The sequence below is a fragment of the Hirundo rustica genome, chromosome 3, assembly GCF_015227805.2.
Source record: "Hirundo rustica isolate bHirRus1 chromosome 3, bHirRus1.pri.v3, whole genome shotgun sequence".
NCBI lineage: Eukaryota > Metazoa > Chordata > Aves > Passeriformes > Hirundinidae > Hirundo > Hirundo rustica.
This window is the reverse complement of record NC_053452.1, coordinates 110,974,786-111,000,327: the sequence shown is the minus strand read 5'-3', so window position 1 is coordinate 111,000,327 and position 25,542 is coordinate 110,974,786. Positions and strand designations below refer to the sequence as shown.

The following is a 25,542-nucleotide window of genomic DNA, read 5'->3' as shown; positions in this document are numbered from 1 at the left end:
ATGGGAGCTTGAAGTACTCAAAAACCTAGTGTTGCAATGAAAAATAACTTATTAAAGTTTATAATTACTGAAAAATTAATCAGAGACTTAGCATGGTACTTGCATAAAGACAATAAGCCAAGCTCTTGTCATAGTGAAATATGGAATAACTACGTTGAAATAAATCTTAATTATGCTAGAGTTACTACTCAGTGTGACTTAATTAAGAGTAGAGCAGTGAAAGCCTTTGGGGAAAAAAAGAATGCTGATTACACAACCACTTAACTGCATATTCTTCCCTCCCCCCCCGGTCCTTTTCCCTGCCATCAGAGAAAATTTCAAAACTGGAGTTGTTCAAACAACTTGAATAGACATTAACATGTGGCAGGTTGCATTCTAAATAGGAATTGTTTGAAGTAAAAAGTTGAGAATCATAACCCGGAAGATAATCTCTTTAAAATTATGCATGCAAGGTGTCATGCATCCATATCTACTTTGACCTTAAAGAGTGCATTGCTTTGTTAGGCAATAAATTTATGAAACATAGAATGGTTTAAGCTGTAAGGGACCTTAAAGATCTAGTTCCAACCACCTACAATGGGCAGCATACTTCACTTTGCACTGGTCCAAGCCCTGTCTATCCTGGCCTGGGACACAACCAGGGATGGGGCAGTCACATCTTCTCTGGGCAACGTGTGCCAGGGCCTCATCACCCTCACAGTAAAGAATTTCTTCCTAAAATCTAATTTAAACCTACATCAAGTACTGGACTACAGAGGGGAAGACTTAACTCTAAAAAGAAAGAAAGAAAGAAAGAAAAAAGAAGATTAGATTAAGGTTAAAATAGAACAAAGTGTAAAGAAATAGGCCTTCACTGCAGCCCCCCAAGTGCAGCATGCAACTCTGGCTATAGAGTATAGAGAGATCTATTGTTCAATAAGCACACCCACAATGTAAGAGGCTCATTTGTCATGGTATCTCTTCTTACCAGATAGAAGACATGCAAAGTCAAATATATCATGGCAATAAATCTGTTGACTTCAACAGAGTTATCTCAACAATGAATTCAAAGCAATATACTTTGAGAGAATGAAACCAAACCAAACAGGAAATGCAACATGGTTCTTGAAAGATTATCTAGACCATATATAAAATCAAACATTATAGGAATATACACAGTATTGCAGGGGATTTATGGTCACTGGGGAAAAAGGTGTGTAATGAAGATCCAGTATGCAGCATGTTATCAGTGTCAAATTTCTTGGCATGAGCTATGTGCTTTCTTCACAGGTGCTTATGCAGCTCCAGTTAAATTGAAAGTGTGCTGTAAAAAAAGGTACAATGAACTGAAAAGAAATGAAAGAAAAATAAGCAAAAACAAGTAGAAAGAATTTTAAAAAATGAACACTCCATCCCAAAATTATTCCAGTTTTCCTTGTTCCACAGAGACTGATGTATCTGCAGAAGTAAAGGCTGCACTTGTCTTTTTTGGTGGATGTGGAAATTGTTTGAAAAACATAACAAAATTATATCCATGGCAGATGTGGTTTGTTTTCTGCTTCACTCCTGCATCGACAGAGAAATAAAAACCTTCTAGTCCCAGTGTGTGATCTGTATATTTGGTGCCTGTTATACAAGTGCTACTGCATATGCATGACACTGAGAGGAGATGGTTTGACGCCTCATCAAATTTGAGTTCATTTGTGTGAACCCACCTTTAATATTGACATCTTCTCATGTCTTGGCTTACTGTTCTCTGCTATGAGAATTCCATTTTTTCTAAACAATCTGTTGTGCATAAAACTTTGTAAGTGAAACATAAAATTTGGGCTGAGTTATTCCTGGGATTTATCCCTAAAATTGAAGCTTGGGAGGCATGTTTATAATCTTTTTCTCTTGATATTTTGTCATTTTACGTGGGGTTAATCTTCCCAAGCCTGAATGAGTCTGCATTATTGATGTCTGTGTTTGGACCAATTGCTGAGCTTCCTTAATCACTCGTGGACAGAAGTCTGCATTTTAAAAAATGTGATTAATTTACTTCTAACATACAACTGAAAAATGGATCAGAAGTGTCTGTCACTCTCTTATGGCCATAAAGGAAGTACAGATAAAAATATCTATATTGCTAATATCTGAAGTTAGATGAGATGAATCCTGGCTTTGATGGCTTTGGAGAGTGCTATTTCCCTCACCACAGTGCATGACAGACATCCCTGGGATATATCTGGGCAGTAAAAGAGAAGACCAGGAATTTCCCAGGTGACACTCCCAGTAGTGATAACCAAGGGTCACAGTGCTGCAGCAATCCAGGTTTTGTGTGGGCAGAGGAGGAAATCTGAAAAGAGGCTTGGGAAGCTTGAAATTCAAAATAGGATGGATATTGCACAATGCCATCAAGATGCAAATCAAGGTCAGTAAAAACTTCCCAACTAGAGACACATCTGAGCATAACCCAACATTAAAACATCCCCTGCTTCTAAACCCTAGTGACCTATTTAGATCTCAGTTCTGTGTCTGGCCCTTATATATTTTGGGTCAAACAAGTAACCTTGATCTAGCTACCCCTGAAGTTTAGATCTAGATTCAAACTTTGGAAGTTTTGCCAGTCTAGAAAGTTTCTCTCTCTCTGAGACATGTTGCACTCAAAAGTTTCCTCAAACAACCAAGAGCTTTGACCACTCCTAAAACACAGAGGTCATTTTTGGCAAATGATAACAGCAAAGTACAGAAAATATAAATAGGTGAAATTGCATTCCTTGGAAACTGAAGCAGCTCATGAATATTAGAACTGGCATTCAAATGGCTTTTTTTTTTTTTTTTGTACTGCAGGTGATTTTTTTCTGGCTCTCCCTAACCATGAAACAGTAGGAAGAGGTGAGAGATGTCACATAGCAAAGAATTAACATCTTGCAGAGAGCTTTTTAGTAAAACATATGTACACACCCACGTCAGCAAACTCTGCAGGTTTGAGACTGAGTTATCAGCCACAAATAGCCACATATACACATTTTGGAAGGCCAACAGCTTCCAGATTATCTTTTAAAGGTACCCACAAGTAATACAAAGTAGACATAGACACTTCATATAGTTATATCTTTACATAGTGTCCTCATGGATACTATAGGTTCAGGAAGACATTGCTCATGGAGGTGATGCTATACCATATCCCAGGAAGTAGAAAGCAAGCCCTTTTAAATTACTGAAAGTAGAGATTGACATGGCAAGTTCCAGTGCAGAACTGGGCTGAGAGCAAACTGAAATGGCTAGATGTGTTTTCATCCCTTCCCTTGGGCTACGAAGCTGAATAGTTTACAAAGCAGAGAAAGTAATTCATAGTCTTTTACAGTACAATTTCTAGTGCCACATAGTAACTGGGGATTTACTGCACTCTCCTGTGAAATTTCGACTGCCATAACAAAGCTTTATGTTGCAGGTGATCAACACGCAAATATTTAGGAATAATAATAACAGTAAAAAAGACATTTCTCCCTCCCCTCCCCTTCCCACAGGGGACCAATCTGTCCTCTTACAACTAGGGGTTGATCTGGCCCCATGCAAACCTTTACAGGGTGTTTTTTTCGTGTGTGGCAAGTTTTTTCAATACTGTTTTGCTTAAAGGAGGGGAAAATCCCACTTCCTGCAGCATATTGCAGGGACCAGCAAACATATCCCTTGGTCTCTTGGACCAAATATATAATGATAATACTGTGCAGGTGCTCCAGAGCTGACTCAGCTGCTCCACGGTCACATTGTGCCTGTGAAATGTAATCCATCATTACGTTAAAGCACCTGCTTGATTAATATTCAGTATTTAATGTCAACACCGATAAATTAGGAATCAGAAGTGTTACACTGCAGGAACTGCAAACAGTGCTGCAGTGACAATGGACTGGGTTAGTTTTGAAAGAACTGTTAATTCAAGGGGAAATTCATAATTCATAAATACCAAAATATGTGTATGGTATTAACTACCAGCTGTGACCTCCTGGGAAAACAGTGATACGTCACATTTAAAGGAACTAAGTGTTAAATTTCCAAATGGCTATGATTATTTCTTCTGTATAAATAGTACCTCTATCCCTTTGCCATCCATATTTGTAATAATGCTCTAATTGTGGTGTTACAGATATACAAGGTATACTAAATTTGGGAAGTATTTTGGCTTAGATAGTTTTAAACATTTACTTCCCAAGTGCATAGGTTTCATCTTAATTAACTTGCTCAAGAAAATAAAAAATTACCATGGCATTTTCAATCTCTTTTGGTCTTATAACATTTTATAATTTCAAATATTGTTTAGTTCTCTTCCATGGATTTTTTTTTTTAAACAAATCTGACTTTTTCCCTAGTGCTTACTTAATGGTAACTCTTTTTTTCACCTTAACTTTGGTCCTACATATGACATATTAAGTAATTCCCATTACAGCTACAGTTTGACACTCAGGAACACTTAATGGCCAACAGACTCTTCCCTGGTGGAGAATGAAGATTCAAAGGAAACATTTGAGATTATTTCACTTTCATTATTTTTGTTAAAAAAAAGTTTGCACCTGGAGGTGTCATGAATACCCCTTCTTGATCTTCTTTGCCTTGTCAGACTTGGCCAGCACAAGCAGCTGAGATCTTTGCTCTATTTTCCCTGCATCTCTGTGCAACACTTTTTTAAAAAGAGAATATACTATTATATTTTTATAAGCCTTTCAGACCGCTGTAACATGATCAGGATTCTCCTGAATCTCTATGCATTCGATCTCTTCTCGTTCCTTCCTTTTGGCCCGTTTCTTTTTCTTGTGGTGCTTTTTGGAAGGTGGGAAAAAGGTTAGAAAGACGGGCAAAATAACAAAACAGTGCAGAAGTGTGCAACTGCCGGCAAGCAGCAAGCATTTGAACAGTGTGAAGGTCAAGTTTGAAGGCACAAAGAGAAGGGGGACCAACCCTATAAGGAAGGAAGAAACATTCTGCAAAATGGCTGTCCCATGCTCTTGGAGGGAGTTCTTTATACACTGAGTTCGGGTGTGCTCTGTAGCTAATACAAATGTATAAAGCAGGGGTGCACAGTGATCTATGGCAAAATTCAAAGTGTAGATAAGGCACAGTATAGAAATGCAATCCATGTCTACGTTCCATAAGGTCATCAAGCCAAGGACACCCAGCTCTATTGAGGTGACGCTGAGAATTAACCAGAAATTTCCCAGAGGGTGGATAACCAGGAAAAAGGTCAGTATTAACACCAGCAGGATGCCAAAACCAGAAATCAGGACAGGCATAGTTACTGATAAACCATAGTGGTCCATGAACACAAAAGTAGGGTTGAACACAATGAACTTGATGCTCTGTATAAGAGAAAGTGGCCTCAGCTTCTCCAGCAATTCCACCGCTTCTCTCTGTGTGTTTTCACTAGTCCTGGCCACAAGGTACAAACGAGAAGCAATTATGTTGTTCTCATCTCCAGCTTTGGAAAAAATGATGTCATTTTTGAAGTGCTGAAACTCTGGCTTTTTTAGAAAGGAGCTCTGGAGGATGCTGATAAAGTCACTTTTGTTGGTTGCACTGATGTTACCCACTCGAAGGTATTGGTAATACTGTTCAATCCAGGACACAGTGTTGAACCCCTGGCTGAGTGTTTTTAGGTCTTCCTGCACAGTACCATTCCAGTACTCCAGAGGTTCATAGATGTAGAAGCCTATCACGGGGCTGTAGTTGCTGAAATACTTTTGCTGTATGAGGGCATAGGAGACACTTGGGGACTCACTGGCAAGAAGGTTGATTATGTTGGCTCCGTCATTAATCTGTAAGCACCCCATAAAGGAGAAAGAGGCATAGATGAGATACAGTATCACCACAAATGGCTTGACGTAGATGTTGGTAATCCACTCATTGTAGTGCTCTCGGAGGAAATGCTGGATAAAGTGGTGCTGGTACGGGTTGGTCTCATGGTGGGAAGTGTGCTGATGGCCATCGTTCATCATGGTTTGGAACCACACAGGTTTCCTGTCCAGGTACTCTGCTGAGGGGATTTTACAGCAGAAGATGCTGTGGTACCGGTTCTGCTCCAGCTGGCCAGCAAAGACCAGGCAGGACCCAAAGAAAGAGAAGATGTAGAAATAGTTCAACAGGATGGAGACACACATGTTCTGGCAGAAGACTTTTACAGCTTCGATGTTGGTGAAAGGGCTTGCCCCCATGCCAAAGGCTATGAAATACAAGGAGCTTGTCATCGTGTAGGAGACCATGACATCTGAGTAGGCATCTGCTACTCGGTCCTTGAATGGCAGATTCTCTCTGGTCCGACGCCATCCTGAAAGAAGTTCGAACACTCCTTTGGTTCCGTGACCTGGAATGAGGAAACAAAATTTATATGTGTGGATATACATATGGGGTCCAACCATCCCCCAGGTGTTTTATCCTTCAGCACTAAGAAAAATTCCGTCAGCTAAATTTTGTTATGTTTTGGTTGCTGGTTAAACAAATGGAAAACTCTTAAATGTCTGTCTAAAGCTAAATACCACATTCACCTGCAGGTGCTTAAACTAACAACCCTGATATTCTGAGACTCTCCATGCTCAGAAAAAAAATGAAGATACTAATTGATTTTAATGGACATTGAATTAGTTCCCAAATGGACTGAAAATGCAGGAGAACATGAAGTTTGGTTCAAGTCTGGGGCTCATTCTAAAAATGCCTTTTGTCATCCTATATATCTTTCAAGGATTAAGGGATTCAACTTGAAACACTTAAAAATACAAGTAACATTTTCTTCCAAAGGGTATAAATTAAAGGGATTATTTGAGAAATGAGTAGTTGTGACCAAGAGTGGGACACCTGTGTTCTTTGTACATGATAAAGGAAAAATTATGCTGCAAGCACAAATAACCAGGGTAATTTGTATCATGATTCTCTTCCTACCGAGTGAAATTGGAACTTCTCAATGATAGCACACAAGTTTGCACACTATGAAAATTGACATGCTGGTGGTAATGATGGAGAGCAGAATACTGTCTAAGCCATTAGTCCACATTACTTGTCTAGACAATATATGGGTTTATTTTCTACAATGATATCTGTGTCTCTTTCTGCTGTCCAGAGCTTCTCCTGATGACAAGGAGGTCTCTCAGCTCATATGAGAGGACATTCAGAAAAGTCAGATGTGGTCAATGTTCCATGACATGTTCTGACTTTGTATTCCATTTCTAAGTGTTTTACGGGTATGATATTTTAATAAACTAAAACTTAATACAGACTTACTTTCATTTTACTTGTCACAGTCACAGTCTAGGAAGTCTACAGCTATTAAATTTTGTGACAGATTGGTAAAGTTGAAGCTGATCTTAGTGGAAGACAAACAAATAAGAAATAGAAGTTATGTATCATGTATGTGTATTCATATTCGTATTTGAAAAGAATATATGCATACATACACATTCTTTTTTTACCATTAGAGAATTTCAATTTGGGGGAAAAATTTAAAAAGCCAACATAAAAAAAATAAAATTAAAAGCTAACATTTAAAAAAACAAAGCCATTGGTTTGGCTTTTAAATAATAATTAAAACAATTAAAACAATTAAACACACAAATTTCAATTTGAGTTAGAAAGTGTTAAGTTCTCTACACTTTGGATCTAGCCCTGAGAAAATTCTGGCCAATGTAAGCAGACACACTACTGAGCAGAAAAAGAAGTAGGAGTAGATTGTAGATGTTTCTGCCTCTGTTTGTGGGCCTTCACTCTCTGTAGTAGGAGAATTGCATGAACCAAAGCAGGCACAAAGCAAATTTTCTCAGATTAGACCCAGAAATATGACAACAGGAGATTGCAAATAATCAAGTGTGTGCAACGAAAGGTCTGTTGAGTTTGTCTTTAGATTTGTTTGGATTCATCCAGCTGTTTATGTTGCCCAAAGCAGACTCCTGACAGCCGTTATAGACAGGGACAATTACAGCATAAACTGTCAGGTTCTGTGAATGTTACCTGCTCTACAGCAGATCAGTGTCCCCAGTGAAAGATAAACATGCAGTAGTACAGAAGCCTTGCAGTTAGCAAAAAGTCTATATGGAAATGCTGCTCTCTTATGAACCAGCATCTCAGTTCAGGAGGGACCTTGAATTCCCTGGTAAGTTTAGGGTGAGTTGTTCAAATTCTCATGACACAGCTGTCTTGCACACTGTCGTTTCTGGGCCATCAAGCAGAAAGAATTGTCTCCTCCAGCTGAGTAAATCTGCAGAATCAAGTGACTTGAATGCAATTTTTATATCGTTAGAGCAAGAGTTTGTTTCCTCCAGTGTGGACCAGGCTGGCTGGTCACAACTTCAAGAGCCCATGTCCTGGCGTGGCTTAATTTATTGGTACAGACATCACAAAACCATTTAGGTTGGAAGTGATCTTTAAGGTCATCAAGTCCAATCATTAACCCAGCACTGCCAAGCCCACCACTAAACCATGGCCCTCAGTGCCACATCTGCACATCTTTTAAATGCCTTCAGGGATGGTGTTTCCATCACTTCCCCAGGCAGTCTTCTCCAATGATTGACAACCTTTTCTGTGAATAAAATTTTCCTAATATATAATCTAAACCTCTCCTGGAGCAACTCAAGGCCATTTCCTCTGGTGCTATTGCTTGTTACCTGAGAGAAGAGCCCAACCCCCACTTGGCTGTCCCCTCCTGTCAGGGAGTTGTGCAGAGCCAGAATGTTCCCCCTGAGGCTCCAGGCTGAGCCCTCCCCACTCTCTCAGCTGCTCCTCATCAGACTTGTTCTCCAAACCCTTCCCCAGCTCTGTTCCCCGCTCTGGAGATGCTCCAGCACTGGAACGGGTGAAGCAATGCTCTACCAGCTCTGTCAACAATTAACAGTATTATGGACATTTCTCTCCTTATTCCAAAATCTCACTTATCTGCCCTTCTGTGATTTTATGCCCACAGCTGTGCCTTTGCCATGTTTCTATTGTTATTAATTAATAACTGTTACTGTATCACATTCTCAGTGATGAGTACCTGGGTGCATTTAACCTTGGGGTAGTTACACAATAATTAATAGAGAGGGGCTTTGTTGTCAAACATATGTGTGAAGAACTATGCAAGAGAATGCACTAATGTGTGTGCTCAAACTTGTGATAATGTTCAAAATGAAAATGCTCTGTTGAGACTTAGGGCTTTTTTTTGCAAATGGAACAAATGCTATCTTAAGGAAAAGACTGAAATTTGTAGCTTCTTTGAGTATCAAACTTGATACTGATTCTCCTATGATTGTTATTACACAAAAGTAAAATTTCCACTTATTCCCCTTTTACAAGTAACTTCAGTTCTATCACACCTACACAGGTATTGGGGAAAACAGTGCAGTAATTCCCTTGTTGACACAAGAGGAAATCTTTGCCTGACTGGTTTTCCCATTACTCTGATACCAACTTTTCCAGTCAGCGTCTGTTGCTCTCCCCAGATAAGCAGGTCTATTCCCTTCTCCCAGGAAGGATACAAATCCATTTTTCCTGAATATTTTCTGGCAGTTCTCAGGATTCAGACAACAGTCACTCTATAAAATTCTGTTCCTTCAGCTTCATTCCCAATGCTACAACAGCATTGACAGTAGAGTTAAGTTCACTGAGCAGCTCCAGAAATGATCAGAAGGTCTTTGGCTCTGGGTCTAAACTGCCAAGTTTCTCTGGTACTAATGTGACGTGAATGAAGTACAGCAATTTTTTATTTACTGGATAGGAAATGGCCTATGACTACTTTAAAGGAAAGGAGAAAAGATTTTTTTTTTTCCATTATTTGTGAGGGTAGGAGAGCAAGTAAGACAGGTTGCAGTGAAGATAGAAATAAATAATACATTTTCTTCCCCCACCCCCCCCCCCAAAAAAAAAAAAAAAAAAAAAAAAAAAAAAAAAAAAAAAAAAAAAGGAAGAGCAGATATTTAAAATAAGATGGAAGAGTATAGGGGATAAAAACAAAAAGAGTGAAATGAGAGATTAAAGACCACTTGATTGAGTTAAATTCAATCAACATGGAGAAATAAATCAATTAAAAGTTAAGCCACAGCAATCACTGAACAATTAGAAATCAGCTCAGGGGATAAATGTAGGTGGCATGGTCCAAGAAGAATGGAAAGAAGCAGCAGAAGGACTGGAGCACTGTTTTGAAATGGGGCATGATTTCTTTTATTGAATCACAGAAAGTTTTGGTTTGGAAGGAACCTTTAAAATCACCTAGTTCCAGACCTCTGCTGTGGATGACATTTAAAAAAATTGGAAAAAAATAGACTGAATATGCTGTAGAATAAAACCAGCAAACAATAAACTATTATTAGTACAAGAAAATCAAAGAGAAATTGAGTGAGTTGGATTTTTTTCTCCTCCTAGACTGGAATGCCAGTGAGAACCCAGCAACATTCAATATAAAATAGGTATAATAGGACAACAATCAAGTAGTTTTCATTTCTACTTGGAGAAGATGAAGAAGCCATTGGTTTAATTTGGAAAAATATCCCCAAAACCCATTAAATTAGATATCAGAAAAAACAAAGCTTTCTTTCTTTCTTTCTTTCTTTCTTTCTTTCTTTCTTTCTTGAGCTTCAGTAAACTCTAGAACACACGATCTAAGGAGGAGATAAAGTCTTCTTCATTGCAAGTGTAAAGGTTAGATTAATAAATGTTAGTGTAGGTGCTGGGTACATCCTATCAGTGCTGGGAGAGATTCTGTTCACATTCCTGAGGTCTCTTTTGTACCTTCATACCTTACTCTGTCTTGAGACACTTAAGATTTTTTTAATCATGAAAAGCAATCTGTCTTCAGTGTTCTCTTAACCAAAGCAAGCATGTCCATCAGCACTTAGCTGTTGTTTCTGCCACAATCAGTCAGCTTCTTTGGATAGGAGTTTGATCTGCATTTATCACTCCTCATAACAGCCACCGATACCCCAGTCTGAAGCCATGAGGCTCTGCTGGAAGGAGAGCTGCTGGCTGCTGCCAGCTTTTGTAAACTTTCTAGGAAGGAACATCAGGATGACTCTGCACTTTGTTTTGCACCAAGACATAAAGAAGATTATTTGCTGCAATAGGTGATAGCAGTCAATGTGGTCATATTCTTGGTGTCTACATTATATTTCAAACAAATAAATAAAAAAAAAGTCTTAGAAGTGCCATAGTACAGGTTACTCAGCATTTCTGCACTGAGAAATTCAAGTATTGTACTCAGTTTTCATTAACAGCCACACATGTAACTTGTAATGTATACAAAGGATGAGCTTTCTTTCAAATCATAGTGGTGGACAGGAAGTATATTTTTACATTATAATTCTTCACTGTGAGTCTAATGGAAACTTTACATTATTTTATCTAGGGGGACAACACCGTTTTTTTTCTTTCTTCTTCCCCCCCTCACCCCCTCCCTCCCCCTGAGGAATAGGTAATTCATAGGTAATTAATAGATCACAGAAAAATTTGTCTAGTTTTATCTAATAAATTCCCCTTAAAAGCAGGGGCCATGATCATTAGGAGCATATTGAAGCACAGAATCATTGAGTCATAGAATGGCTTGGGTTGAAATGGACATTAAAGACCATTTAATTCCAACTCTATGTCATGGTGAGGGACACCGTCCACAAGACCAGGTTGCTGGTTCTTTGGTCTCTCTTATCCAGGTTTATTGATTTGAAAACACGCCCCATTTTGAAGAGTTTAGGTTCACATCATCACTTTTTTAACAGAGAAACAACATCTCAAAGCACTGCAGTGTAGTATGCATTTGTTGTTCTGCTAAATCACTAATATTAGTATCATTAATATTGGTATCCTCACTTACATTTAAAAACTGTAGCACAGAGATTAAGCAAATTAATCACAGTCACCAAGGACTCTTTGCATCTCAGGGAGAGAAGAAGCAATAGAAAAAATTATTAAACCACTTCTTTATGAAGAGTCAGCAGATCCTTAGGGATTTTGATGTAGAAGGCAAAGAAAATTTGAAGCTTGGTCATACTTTAGGTAGCAGTAGGAAATGTGTATCCCAATCCAGATCCCATTCCATAAAGGTAAATCTCAGCAGAATAAATTCAGCTAAGAAGTGGACCCTAACCGCAACACTGAGTGAAGCAATTCCCAACTTGATTAAGGAGAAGAAGAAGATAGAGAAAATTTGTTCGAACCAATCTAAAATGTAGGTAGGAAAAGAATGGTTTTAATTTTACATCTCTCTAGGTACTTGTAAAGTGATTGTAATTGAATTGTTCACATAGCTGGGTTGTTGACCATTTCTTTTTTATTTAGTTTTGCCTTGGTTGTTGTTCTACTTTAGTGGTAACTGAGGGGGTCTGATGAGGTAGCTGAGAAACTAAACCACTCTCACTGTGGTTACTGGTTTACCCTTTTTCCAGAATCTCAGTACTAAAGGTGAAGTCAGACCTCATTCTGCTAGTGAAATGCCTGGGATGGTTCAGATTTTGGGGATAGATAGTCTAACTGTGGCAGTGATGTGCTGATGAGGAGCATTGTCCAAAGGGAGGAGTGTCCTTGAGCCAGAGGAATTTTCAGTGGTATCACAGTATTTACATGTTCTGAATGTCACAGAGCTTACAGCAACTACAGCAAAAAAATGAAGTCCAGTCGTCAAGTTCTCCTGCTGGAGTTCCTGCAGAAATTTTGTTTTCACTAAACCTATACTTCTTTATTTCATTTGGTACATGGAATTTGATGATATTTAAATGCATTTAAACAGAGAAATTAAATCCTTTCTAGGTCCATTCTCCTGTGAGGTGACTACATGCACAATTTCTTCTCTAACCAGATTATGTAAGAATGCTGACAGAGGGCTCTTACATCCTGCTGTGCCCTTCTCTTGTGAAAAGTATTCAGGGTAGAATTCTTCTTTTAAGTAACAGATCTCTATAATAATAAATTGTCTAATTTAAAAATCTGGGTTTTATAGAAAGAATATTTAACCAATATACAATGAAATAATGAAATGTGCAATGAAACCTCAGCCAGCTGAGCCATCATCTTTAATGACAGGGGCCTCAGGGAAATCTCCAGTGCTGCACAAGAGATTTCATTATTGCTAGAATTTAGCACTTCTGATAAACACAGAAAATGCACTTAAATCCATCACAGATATCATCAACAAAGTCAGTTATATATTACAGACATTTTGATTTCCTTAAAAATATTTCTGCTAGATTATGGCCACTTTTCCATAGGCCTGAACATGTCAATACTTCCAGCTTCGAAGTTTTGGGGTATCCCCATTACATCATGAACCTCATTTAAAAAGTAGCAGAGCATTATGGGGCACTCCTGTTAAATATACAGACTATTCCTTCATGTGTACTCTGAGTAACTAAATTTATTCCTGCTTGCATGAGCACTTCTGAAAGTCTTTTTAAGTAATTCTGGGAATTTCCAATGAGACCAAAAACATAAAAGCGTTGGGGTCCTCATGGGCATTTTGGTGGAGCCTGGCAGACAGCAACCCCATGATTGTTTGAGGCTGAGGAGCAATGGGAAGAGAGGCAAATATTTGATTCTGTCTGGAGTTAGCTGTATAATTGCATTTGAGAAAATCTCAGTATCAGCCTAACACTGCTCCCATGAAATTCTGCCAACTTCTCAACCACAGCTGCAGTTGTAGACACCTGTTCAAGAAGAAAGTGGTGTAAGGATGTAACACTCACAACTGTAGTTGCTCCCTTGCCTTCCAATCTCCTAAGAAACATCAACCTATAAATTAGATTAACACCAGTCTGTTGGAAACACAGGTTGAAAGTGGTGGTTCATGCTCTTTTAGTCTCCTTTCTGATATGTTCCCTCTTCACGTGATTTGTTCCACAGACCTTGACAGCCCCCTCATTCTATCCTTTCCAATCCCCTTCAAAATAAATGTCCCAGACTACACACAGAAGCCCAAATATAAGCAAGCAACTATGGGACCTGAGCTAAATCACATGGAGATCATTTACTTACACATCACATCCCTCTGGCACATCCTTGTTCTTTCATCGGTTTCTGTCTCTCATTTTGCAGGTTCTCAAGGCAAACACTGCTATCCTTGTTTACACAGAGACCACCATAGTGGGATCTTGATCTTGATTCAAATTAAAAATAATTAATGCTAACAAGAATTTGGCATCTCTGATTTTGAATCTTATCCAGTTTGGGATCTTTCATATTGAAAAGACCTTTCCAGAGCTTCCCCACAAGCATCCCTGGGTGGAAGCCCAGAATGAGCCCTGGAGATGAGCCAAAGTCCTGCTAGTTCAGACACAAACATGTTTCTAACTGAACTGTAATGACACCTCTCTGTATTCAAACTTCACTTGTTACAGTTCATTTTAAGGTCAAATTTTACAATTTTTTATGCCTAGAAACTCTTCTTGTGGTTCGAAGGAACAGAAATATTAAATAGCAACCCCCCCTGCATTGAAATAGAGCTAAACATGGAAAATGTTTCAATGGATGTGATTAATAACCAGACTGCATACCTCATTAAAGGAGATTTACGTTTGAGCTAATGTATATGGCTTGCAAATTGTACATAAAGTTGGAATCCTGCTTAGTTTTCTGCTGTGCTTAGCAATGAATTAAAATGCTTTTCGCTGTTTCTCATTTAAACCTTTTAATGAACGATGTAAGCAAGAACTGCACATATGGAAACTGCCATTTATTGATGAGAGTTTAAGTGACATATAGAAGAAAAGATAATGAATTTAGATCAAGTCATAAACGAAGTTATTATATACTCATTTATGCTAAAAGCATAGGATGGATTTGTGACACTGGTCAGAACATTTTATCACCTGGATTTGATAATCCAGTAACATTCAAAAGAATAAGGTACTAGTGAAGCTCAAGGAAGGAAAATGTTTCAGTCAAGTGTAGATTCTGGCATCCAGCAAAAATAATCTTGGTCATTTGTTGCTTTCTGGCAAAGATGGAGCAATAATGGATTCTTCAAAGAAAGGGAAAAAATGGTTAAATCGTTAGAGAAGTAAATAGGCCTGAAGGAATAAATGTCCAAAAATGACCAGGGCATCTGTATGTTTGAGAGAATGAAGACAGTGTTTGAAGGGAGTGCGACAAATTTCTGGAGTTTTATGCACAAGGCAAGTGTAAAATGTTATCAGTGGTGGGACCAAATTGTGAAAGGAGAAAAGTTTTTACCTTTCAGTGACAAGGTATATTTTTCTGCCCAGTCTGAAATTTCTGAACTCTAAGATTCCAGACATAATAAGCAATAAGGAGAAAAAGCTAATTCGTCACTTTTCCCAGTGAAATTATTCATTGTAACAACATCCCCTTGCTGGAACAGATGGAAAACCACCTGAGAAAAGCTTTGTGGGGATTAATCTCCCTTTGAAAGGGATGTAGTCAATCAGATCATGAACATTTTTTGTGAACCTCCAAAGTCTAATGGGGCATCATCCTTTCACTGTGACTGCAGAGCTGGTGCTGGAGTTAATTTGGTTTGAAACACCAAAGTGAGTGAGTGCTGCATCATGGCTGAAGTAGCTCATTTTCAGTTGCTACTCCAGGGACAAGTTCCAGCTGAGTAAAGCAGGACTAGCCTCCACCTTGATAGTTACCAGGTCAAATCCTGTCAAATTTCCACTCGAAAAATTCTTATTTGGAAATTACTCCAGTTGGTGACACTGTGGTGCAGAGCACAATGACTCTGTTCCTCCTCTGGGCACTGAGATTTACAGCTAGACTGCTTATCTTGATGTAGCATCACATCTTTACTGCAATGAAGAGAGCTTCAGAGCAAAGGGAATGAACCCGTCTGCTGACAGAATATTTTTAACAGTGTTGTTAGTGCAGGAGTTGCTGACATTTGTTTACTTCAGAAAAGGGATGGGAAGGCAGAGCAGGAGGTGACATTGGCCTTTTGCTTGTTTGCTGGGAGTGGAGGAAATAAAGGGACTGACTCAGCAGTTTGAAAAAGAGGTGTTAAATCTCCCTTTCCCTTCCCAAAAAGCCCCATTCCTGCACTGCACAGGAGCGTGGAGGAAGGCTGCTCCACTGCCCTCACCAAGTCTGGGACGGCATTGGGATCACTGCAGCACCTGGGCTCTGGCTCAGGCTGTCCCACCAGCAGGGCTGCTCAGGCTGGGAAGCATCGTCACATCCTCACATCCTCACATCCTCACATCCTCACATCCTCACATCCTCACATCCTCACATCCTCACATCCTCACAACGTCTGGCTGCTCCAGATCACAGAGAGCTGCCAAGGAGCCGATGCAGCACCGTGGCTGCTGCCCTGCTCTGTGAAACACAAGCTGAGCTGCTCACACAGCAGCACCCCTGGGGAGCAGCAGCCCTCTCCCATATTCCCAGCATGTCCCTATAAATTTAGCCAGGTTGCCAGTACAGGATGTGTAAGTTAGTTATATACTATTTAAGAGACAGCAGTGACAGAGTGCTGTAGATGCATGGATTCATTCAGAAAAGCTATAAATGGTTATAAAGGTGCTCAGCACGCCTCCTCACAGCCAAAAACCTCCCCTTGGACCTAAAGAGTTCCTCTCATTAGACAAGGAGTTAAAAGCAAAATGAAGCAAAGAGAGAAGAAATGACTTGTCTGCTGACCGGAATAAAATAATTATCCTTAAATTTCTTCATGCAGTTTTCTTGAGAAATGAAAACTCCAAAACATATTGATGCTCTGCTTGCTGCTCCACAGCTTGCAGCTATACTTGTATCAAATTGGTTCAAAACCCTGTAACACTCATATGGACCATTCAGCAAGTTAAAAGACCTTGCACACATTCATGGAGGAAAATTGCATGGAAAGGGTCATTTAAGCCAGAAACAACATATTTGGATGCACAAGTCAATGAGTCAAAAAGCAGCGGGAGCCTGGGGCAGTGTTTTGGGAGAGTCTGGCTTGATGCTTGACCTGTTGAAATCCCCATTTTTAAAGCATTTGCCATTAGTTGCTATCAGAAATAGGATGCTGAGATAGATAAACTTTTTGGCCTGAGTCAGTCTGAATGCTTTTATGTTCCTTTGTATTCATAGGCCTGACTCCATTAAAATTCAAAGGCATGAGAAGCATGAAGTAAAGTTGTGAAGCTCTTCAGGCCCTTAAATCTGGCTATTAAGTTTTTTTACTTTACTAATTTTAGTATTGTAGCAATACCATTTAGAAGCCTAGATTTAAATTGATACAAACACTTGCCACTTTCACTGCCTGGTCTCAGGTCCCATTTACCCTTGGCACCTGTGCATGGCAGTGATTAAAAACTGATTATTTTGCCATGGGATGATATATCAGTGCATGCATCAATTCCCTCATGCACCCTATATATGAATGAATATCACAACCTCTGTGAGAGTGTTGTGGGTATTACACCAGTTTTATGGCAGGGAAATTGAGGCAGAAGGAAATCTAGTTTTAATCTATCTAGCTTCAAACTGTCTAGCTTTGAACTATCAGAAAGATCCACCAGCAAGCCCATGGCATTGACCAGCTTTGCTGTTCTCATGTAGCACAGGATTTTTAATGCTGTTTATATACTCAAAACCTGATATCAATCAATCAATCAATCAATCAATCAATGTATATGTCTTACTTTAAAAATTCATGCCTTCGGTGTTGAACCGAGACACAGAAGAAGTAAACCATGCACTCTCATAGACATTAATTGAAATATGTTGCTTGATTTCTGCTCTTCCCGTGAACGCTTGACTCCTTCCCATGTTGTTTTTTAGCCTTTCCAAGAGTCAGGGCTGTCACCAATGAAGGACTCCTACCCTACCTGGCTCTGATTCACTCCCTAAGTCACTGACCAGAGGACTCCATGACGAGATGGAATTAGACCAAAAAGCTCTTTCTCAGTTTTGTAGGACATGGCCTCAACTTCAAGCTTCTTCTCATAAACTGCTGAAATGGTTGTAAATAAAGCACAAGAGAAGCTTTTGTTTCATGGCAAAATTCCCACCGCCATCTGATATGCCCAGTGTTGCCATCAAAAACATGAGTGGGTTAGCTTGTGCAGGACTTCAAAAAAGCCTCTTCCAGTCAGCAGCATTTAGCAGCTCATTAATGTATCTGAAACCTGACCTTTAGCAGTCCATCCCAGGGGGAGGATCATTAGGCTTTTCACTTAATTATTATTCTGGCTAAACTCAGCCTGAAAATTTAAGGCTAAACTATAGTCTTGAAACAATACATGAGACATCCTTCTGTTTTGGGGAGAGTTGTTTTTGCTTGGAATACTAGGAGCAGTGAGTCAGCTGGCTGCCCTCCCTTTTCCCATTATTATTTTGAAAATCCGTATTTTCAGATGGGAATAATTTTGAACATGAACATAGTTTGAACATGTGTGCTCCTAGCACATCAAAGAGTCTGGAGAAGTAGTGCTTTCTCTGATGAATCTTTTGTTGAGCATATGTCCCTGTGGAGGTCATTGGAGATTCCTAATCTGCATCCATTCTAATGAATTAATTATTTCTAGGGTTAATTTTTTTGTCACAGAGGCCAGCTGGTGCAATCTAAGCATGTAAACTATGGTATGTTACTCCTTTAGCCTTTAGAACAGAGTGGCCATGCACAAACCTTAATTTGCACCTGGGAGTTATTTGGGAAAGTGCCATGGACAGATTAAAAGCATGCCAGGGAGCACTCAGAAAATTTTATATTGTATAGAAAGTCACAGCCCTGGCTCTGTTCTCTTTTGTAGCAAAGGCTGTGGCCAAAGGGTGATGCTGTTCTGCCACTGCAAGTACAAAAAAATCACAGTGATGTTGAATTTCTGAATTCTTTTGAGGTATCATGCCTACATCCATACACTTGAGGGATCTATAAACTTAATCTCTTTGTGGAAATGACAGGAAGCACAGTGTGCTAATTCAGTTTATCGCATTTTTATAGCAATGGCTTCACTGGTTGGCAGCACTTTCAGCTGGTGGGAATGCCAGGGGCTGCTTTGCTTTATGGGGTGACTGACACAACAGTGTGTCCCTACTGCTTTAGGACCAAACCCTCTGCTGTTTTGAGCCCATCACTCCCACTCGTCTTTACTGTGTGCATTCATTCGTTTCTCTGACCGTTAAAACCGGCGTGGTAACAGGAACTGGGGAGATGATCTCTGTCTCTCTTTCCATCTGGTACACTGCTCCTGTGATCCTTCCTCCCTAAAAAGTCTCATTACCCCTAATAAGAAGCCCAGTACTGTGAAAGAAAAAGGGAAAATGAGGAAACTGCTGGACCAAACTACTTCAAATCCTTAGTTTTTAGTGCTTTTGATACGCTTTAAAATGTTGCATTGTCAGTCATTGCAGTGGGGGTAAGGCAGAGATAACCCAAAACAAGACCACAGATCCCATTTAGCAGCTTGGTACATGTAACTGAGAGATGTATAAAATATGTAAAGAAGCAGCCTCCTAAGTTTGTTACCAAAGGAAGATTTTGTTTGTGAAGCCCAGAAGAAAGAAAATTATAATCTACGCCAGGAGCAAGGTGCTGACTGTTCCCAATGAATCACTGATCTTATGGAATGCTTAGTTTTATTACTTTTGTGTCAGCAAAGCTTTGTGAGAAGCACTTCGCAATGTGCTTTCAGTACTCTGAATCTATTCAGAAAGGCAAATAACAATAAATATAAAATGAACTATATTTGTAAATCACTGCAATTTAAGTGTGGGACAGGATGTAAAGTTATGCTTTGTTTTAGAAAGAGATTTTAAGATTGCTTGCCTCCTACAGGAACCTATATATCAGTTTATTTTAGTTGATTGCTTCTGAGAATGTTGCCCATTCATCCCAGTGATGACATAGCAAATTGCTCTTTCCCTTCAGTTTTAAAGAACTAAAAATGATTTTAGATATTGTCATGAGTTATCATTATAAGACTGAGCCAGAAATTTGTACCGTTTCGGTCTATATCTCTCAAGCTGATAAATGGTTGTATAATGGTATTTTCATTCATAAGGCTCCAACTGTACAGTATGAGCTCAAAAGATTGCTAAATAAAAATTGGAACACTCTGGCAAAATATAAAAATATTTCAGCAAGAAATATTAAAATTCCCTTTCTTTCAACAGTTTTATCTGTGTTCTGTAAAAAATCCCCTCTGTGGAAAGTGGAAGGTGTCCCTGTCCATGGCAGGGGGTTGGAACTAGGTGATCTTTAAGGTCCCTTCCAATCCAAACCATTCTATGTTTCCATGATTTTAAAATGCATTTTTTCAAGGGAAGCAGAAATGAAAACAGAAAATGTTCCCATAAAATGTTCCTACTAAAAATTGTTACATAATCTGCATGTTTGTAACTTCATTTTAGATTTAACATTTTTATTTCATATGAAATGCTAATGATAAGCATCTTTTCATTTGAAATGTGAAGATGAAAGCTTCACATAGCCATGGACATGGAGTTCTGCTGCTCTAGCACCAGATCACTGCAGTCCTGTGCTGTGTTCCCAGGCAGAAATGTTGCTGAGTCCCTCAGCTTTCTCTGGCCTGGTGTTACCAGTTTGGCAGTACTTTTTGTCAGGGCGTTATGCTTTCCTTGACCTTCTTTTTCCAGTAAACATTCCTGTAGAAGCCTATCCTCTTAGGTTTTTTGTCACTAGCCAAGTTCAGTTCCAGGTGTTCCTTGGTCTTCACTCACCCAATCCTCACACAACTGAGTGTGTCCCATAATCTTTCCAGGATACCTGTCCCTGCTTCCACGGCCTGTACATTTTCTTCTTGTCTTTTAGTTTGACCCTACTCAGCCATGCTGGTCTCCTGCCTTCCTTTCCTGATTTTTTGCTCCTGGGTATTGCCAAGTCTTGTGCTCTGTGGAAGATATCCTTAAAGATCCTCTAGCTCTGCTCTGCTCCCTAAGGACAATTTCCTGTGGGATAGTATGGACTAGTTCCTCAAAGAGCTGGAAGTTTATTCTCCTAAATAAACTTATCTTGACTCCACCTGACCCACATCTCTTCCATCTCTGCTTCCTCCCCTGTCTCTCCGGAGCAGCCTTTAGCCATTGATAGCCATGTTCTGGTCATGAGATTCATCCCACCAAGTTTCAGGAATGGCTTCTAGGTCACAGCTTTCTGACAGCATGGTGGCTTCCAATTTCTCCATTTTATTACTGATGCTGGGTGTAGAGGCATTCATGTAGAGTCACTTCAGCTGGGCTTCCTAAAGGAACACCTCTTAATTCCTTAGAGATATTTCCATGATACTTCCCTTTTGGCTTCTGTTACCTCAGGGGACTCTGGCTTGTTTCTGTAAGATGACAGATTTTCTGTAAGTGGTCTCTGGTATATCTCAGCGCAACAAGCTGAGGGTCCTGGATAACACTGAATGCCTCTAACCCTGGTATACCATCCCACAGCTTGTCATGTACAGGGCAGATATTATCCCCCTTGCCCTTCAAATCGCTTGTCTATCTGGAAATCAAAGGTGTTTGCCTCCTTCCGTTGACCCAGAGGAAGCTCAAGGAGACAGAACTTCAGATGTCAACAACTCAGTTATGCCAGGTGGGATCAATCCAGGTGTATGTAAATAAAGACCACAATTATCTCTCAGGAACTAGCTCCTTTGGTGAGGTAGGGATTTGTACTGGATCCAAGGAGATGGCTGGCAAACCTGAATTTCCACATCATGAAGTGATCAAGCAGATGCTTGCATTTTGGCTCGGTGTGTTGGGTTTGTCTCCATGGAGTATTCTGAGACAATATGTGCCCATATAGATGGAAAGATGTTGTGGAATTATTAGTTACGAGGTCTGGCTTCTGCATGCCAACAACAGCTACAAGAGATGCCCTTGCACAGTAAAGAGAGTAATATCTGATTAGCAGGGAATAAAACTGTGGCATCAGCAGATCATACAAATGTTATGGTTGCAAATTGCCAAGAAGCCTTATGTCAATTAATTTTCTCACAAACAATTCCACAGAATGTTCTTTGCCTTTGTCACTAACAGAACGATGATGACGGCAGATTTCATTACTTCTGGAACAGCAGACTGGGAGGTGGTGTGTCTAGGCAGACTTGTCAGCAGCCCATATGAAGACAGGATGGGTTCATATATCTCCTCTTTTTCTGTTTTCTGAGCTCTCAGGTATGAACTAAGTAGAACAAGACCCAAAATGCCTATTCTCCTATACTGACTTTTTTTTTCTCTCTTTTTTTTTTTTTTTTTCTTTTAGCATAAGTGGTTGACAGACCATTTTCTCTCACTTTTTTTTTTTTTTTTTTTTTTTTTCCCCAGAATTTTTTGTCCAGGTATAATCTTCTTCTTCTCCAGGGTCCAATTCCTAGTTGAAGGGTGTTCCCTGGTACTTAGTGACCTCCCCTGATTCTTGTAGCTTGTTCGAAAACCCAATCCAGCCTTTCTGTGAATGATTTAATTTCTTCTGTGACCCCTATTTGTCTCCAAGAGGAAAATAATTAATAGTGGTTAGTTAGTCCAGAGCTCGCCTTAAACAGAAGGCAAAACTTCTGATGGAAATCACAAGTCTTCATCCACAGAAAGCAGGGATTTTAAGCTCTTGGACCACAAGAATGAAGAATTTAAACTAAAAATTGAGGGTATAGAAGATACTTAAGGATCCTGTTTAGCCTATTCTCTCAGGTTTCTTAGCCAGGGTACTTGTTCACACTTTCACGTCACAAACACTATCCCTTGAAAAAGGACTTTGGAGAGACTCTAACCTGCACAGACACAATTTGACTTGAATATTGACTCAAAGAAGCAGGTAATCAAAATGACATAACTACAAACCTTTTTATTGTGGTTGTATGCATCAATTTCTATCACTGCTCTTCATATCTCCTTCCCGCCACTTCTCTTTTTATATTAAAGTGAAATAATTTCTTTAGCCTTGTTGGTGAGTATTCAGCATTGAAAAGAGTGTCTTAGTCTTATTTGAGAGTAGATAACAGTGCAATAGGGAATCGTGGTGAGATTTTCTTTTATCTTTATTCTTTCAGGACTGAATTGTTGCCCTTAGATTTCATTCTAGTATAATATAAATGTTAAGGTAGGGAAACACTTCTCAGATTGGACAACCATTAAATCAGCACTTCATTGTCTACCACCAAACTGAATCTAACATTATGTCCACACACTTTCGTATGCTTTTGGGGATTGTGACCTCCTCATTCCCCTTGGCAGCCTGTTCCAGTGCCTGACCATACTTTCAATGAAGAAATTTTTACTAATATCCAATCTAAACTTTCTCTGGTGAAACTTGAAGCTGTTTTCCCTTGCCTTATTTCTGACCCCCACCTGGCTGTCCTCTCCTGCCAGGGAATTGCGCAAAGTCCGGAGGTTCCCCCTGAGCCTCCCCAGGCTGAGCCCCCACAGCTCACTCAGCTGCTCCTCATCAGACTTGTGCTCCACACCTTTCCCCAGCTCTGTTCCCTTCTCTGAACATACTTCAGGCCCTCAATGTCTTTCTTGTCATGAGGAGCCCAAAACTGAACACAGGATTTGAGGTGTGGCCTCACCAGTGCCCAGCACAGGGGATGGTCACTGCCCTGGGCGTGTGTGCAGTACTGTTGCTGGTACAAGTCGCTGTCCTGCACCATAAAGTTTGGTTTTAATTTGCAATAAATTTACAGAATCCAAATGTGCCAGGTAACTTACTTTTTTTTTTTTTTTTTTTTTTTTTTTTTAAGGAACACATAATTCTTTCCTTTCCTGTTCTTAGGAGCTGGCTTTAATAGTGCCTTTAAATGCCTAAATCGAGTGAGATGAGACAAAGCAAGAGAGCAGAGAATGTCTCATTTGAGGATTATGTCACTCATCTGGGACTAAATCCAGTGACATCTCAAGTCAATCACTGATTTAAGGAATATAGCCAGGATAGGATAACAGTGCCTGGATAGGCACTGCTTTCCCCAGAATACTTCTGCTGCATGGTGATGAAGAGACTGTGCTGGGCTGCGAACCAAGTGGGCACTAATTCTCTCAGGTAGACAGGGAATAAACCCTGGAACTGGATCTAAGCAAGTGTAGGTCCTCTTTCCATTGATCTGCTGACAGGAAGGAGATACTTTTCATCATTTGTTAATGCAGGGCTTTTTTTAATTTCCTTTGCTGTTTTTTTCCCCCAAGACTCTAAAAAAGGGATCCAGGCCAAATTGAACATTTTATGTCAAAGCCATTCTCTTTTTTTTTCTTGTCTTTTTTTCTGACAAGAAAATGATGGAGAGTTGGATGCAAGTTTTTCAAACTTGAGGTGGTCCAAATTGAGCCTGACTTTTACAATTTCATTAAGAACTTCTATAGAAAATCCCATGGTGATTAAATGTAAGTAGATTTCAAAAACTGAAAACAACTTCAAAGAAATATTTAGAGAATTGTGAGAAGAACCTAGACATTTCCCTATAAGAGAACGACCTCAGTAAACCCTTCCAAATGAATTCTAGGTGCTTTAGTACACACACTCCTACTCCAGCCTCTGCCATGTTCAGCTTGTTCATGTTCATTTTTCAGTCCATAATGAAGTAAAACAGGAAGGAACCAGCTCAATGGTCCCTTAGTTCCTACCCACAGCTGATTTCTGCACAAGGCTGAACATGGAATGTCCTGATATTGTTTAGTTTTCAAAGACACCAACACAAGGATAGACACCCAGGCTTCCTGTTTGGCAAAGAAATGATAAATTGCATCTTGAAGTAGGTGGGATGGATTGTTCTCTGGGGACTTTCACTTCACATCACTGACTGTTGAGGGAGTATAGAAGTTTAATTTTCAGGCTGATAACTTTAGGTTAGATGACATTTTAGTTACTCTTAACATTAAAGAGGTAGTTAAAAATGTATGTAGACATCTAAACTGACTGATAGATATCTAAGTAATTCCTCAAAGACAATTTTGAAAATTTCACTAAGCATGAACATGTAGACATATTTGACAGTTTTCCATTAGAAACTTTTGAAAATTTATTACACTCAACTTCACAAATGTCACCTTAACAATTTTCTTGAGAATTTCTTTAAACTAAAACTGCTGAAGAGGCACTGACAGGCTATATGCAGAGAAAGATGAGTGCACCAAGCTAATTTAGTATGGGAGCGTCTTTTTATCTGCTTAAAAATTTACTGCAAGCCAGCCTATAATTTGCTGCAGGTTTCATGTAATAGAATATGAATAGAAGCTCATAATGAAAAGTCCACCGTGATAATTCTGAGGTGGGAAAAAACATTGTAGACATTTATCTTATAATACCTTCAGCAGAAAAGCACTAAGAATGAGGCTTTGAGCTTTTACAAATTCTAGTCAATAACTTTCATATTAAATCCTCAGGATTTTCTTTCTTTATGAGTCATTTTACTGAACAGTTCTTTTTGTTCTAAATGGGGCTTTTGAATGTTGTGGGGTTTTTCTGTAAATCAAGAAATTTTGTGGTTTTTTCAGTACCTCTTTGACATCAGCGTAGTTTAACGATTGCAGCATTCTGAATACCAGCATAGATGTTGTGGAAATCAGGCTGATAACATCAATGATTGACTGCAGCAGGTTTTTTTACTTGGGAAATATTACCCATGATAGACACAGGTGTAGAGCTGTGATTCAAAAAGGGGGAATGCCTCAAGGACATGAGCAATTTCTCATGGTGGCAATACT

At 39.4% G+C, this 25,542-nt stretch overlaps 1 protein-coding gene across 2 annotated transcripts in view; it reads right to left on the bottom strand.

Annotated features, from left to right (window-relative positions):
- Positions 1 to 2,802: 2,802 nt before the first annotated feature.
- Positions 2,803 to 25,542, bottom strand: part of PTCHD4 (patched domain containing 4) — an 82,803-nt gene continuing 60,063 nt past the window's right edge. For both annotated transcript variants that reach the window (XM_040059535.2, XM_040059534.2), the window contains exon 3: positions 2,803 to 6,316. In XM_040059535.2, coding sequence (XP_039915469.1) covers positions 4,683 to 6,316 — 1,634 coding nt within the window. In that variant the 3' untranslated portion in view covers positions 2,803 to 4,682. The remainder of the gene's footprint in view (positions 6,317 to 25,542) is intronic.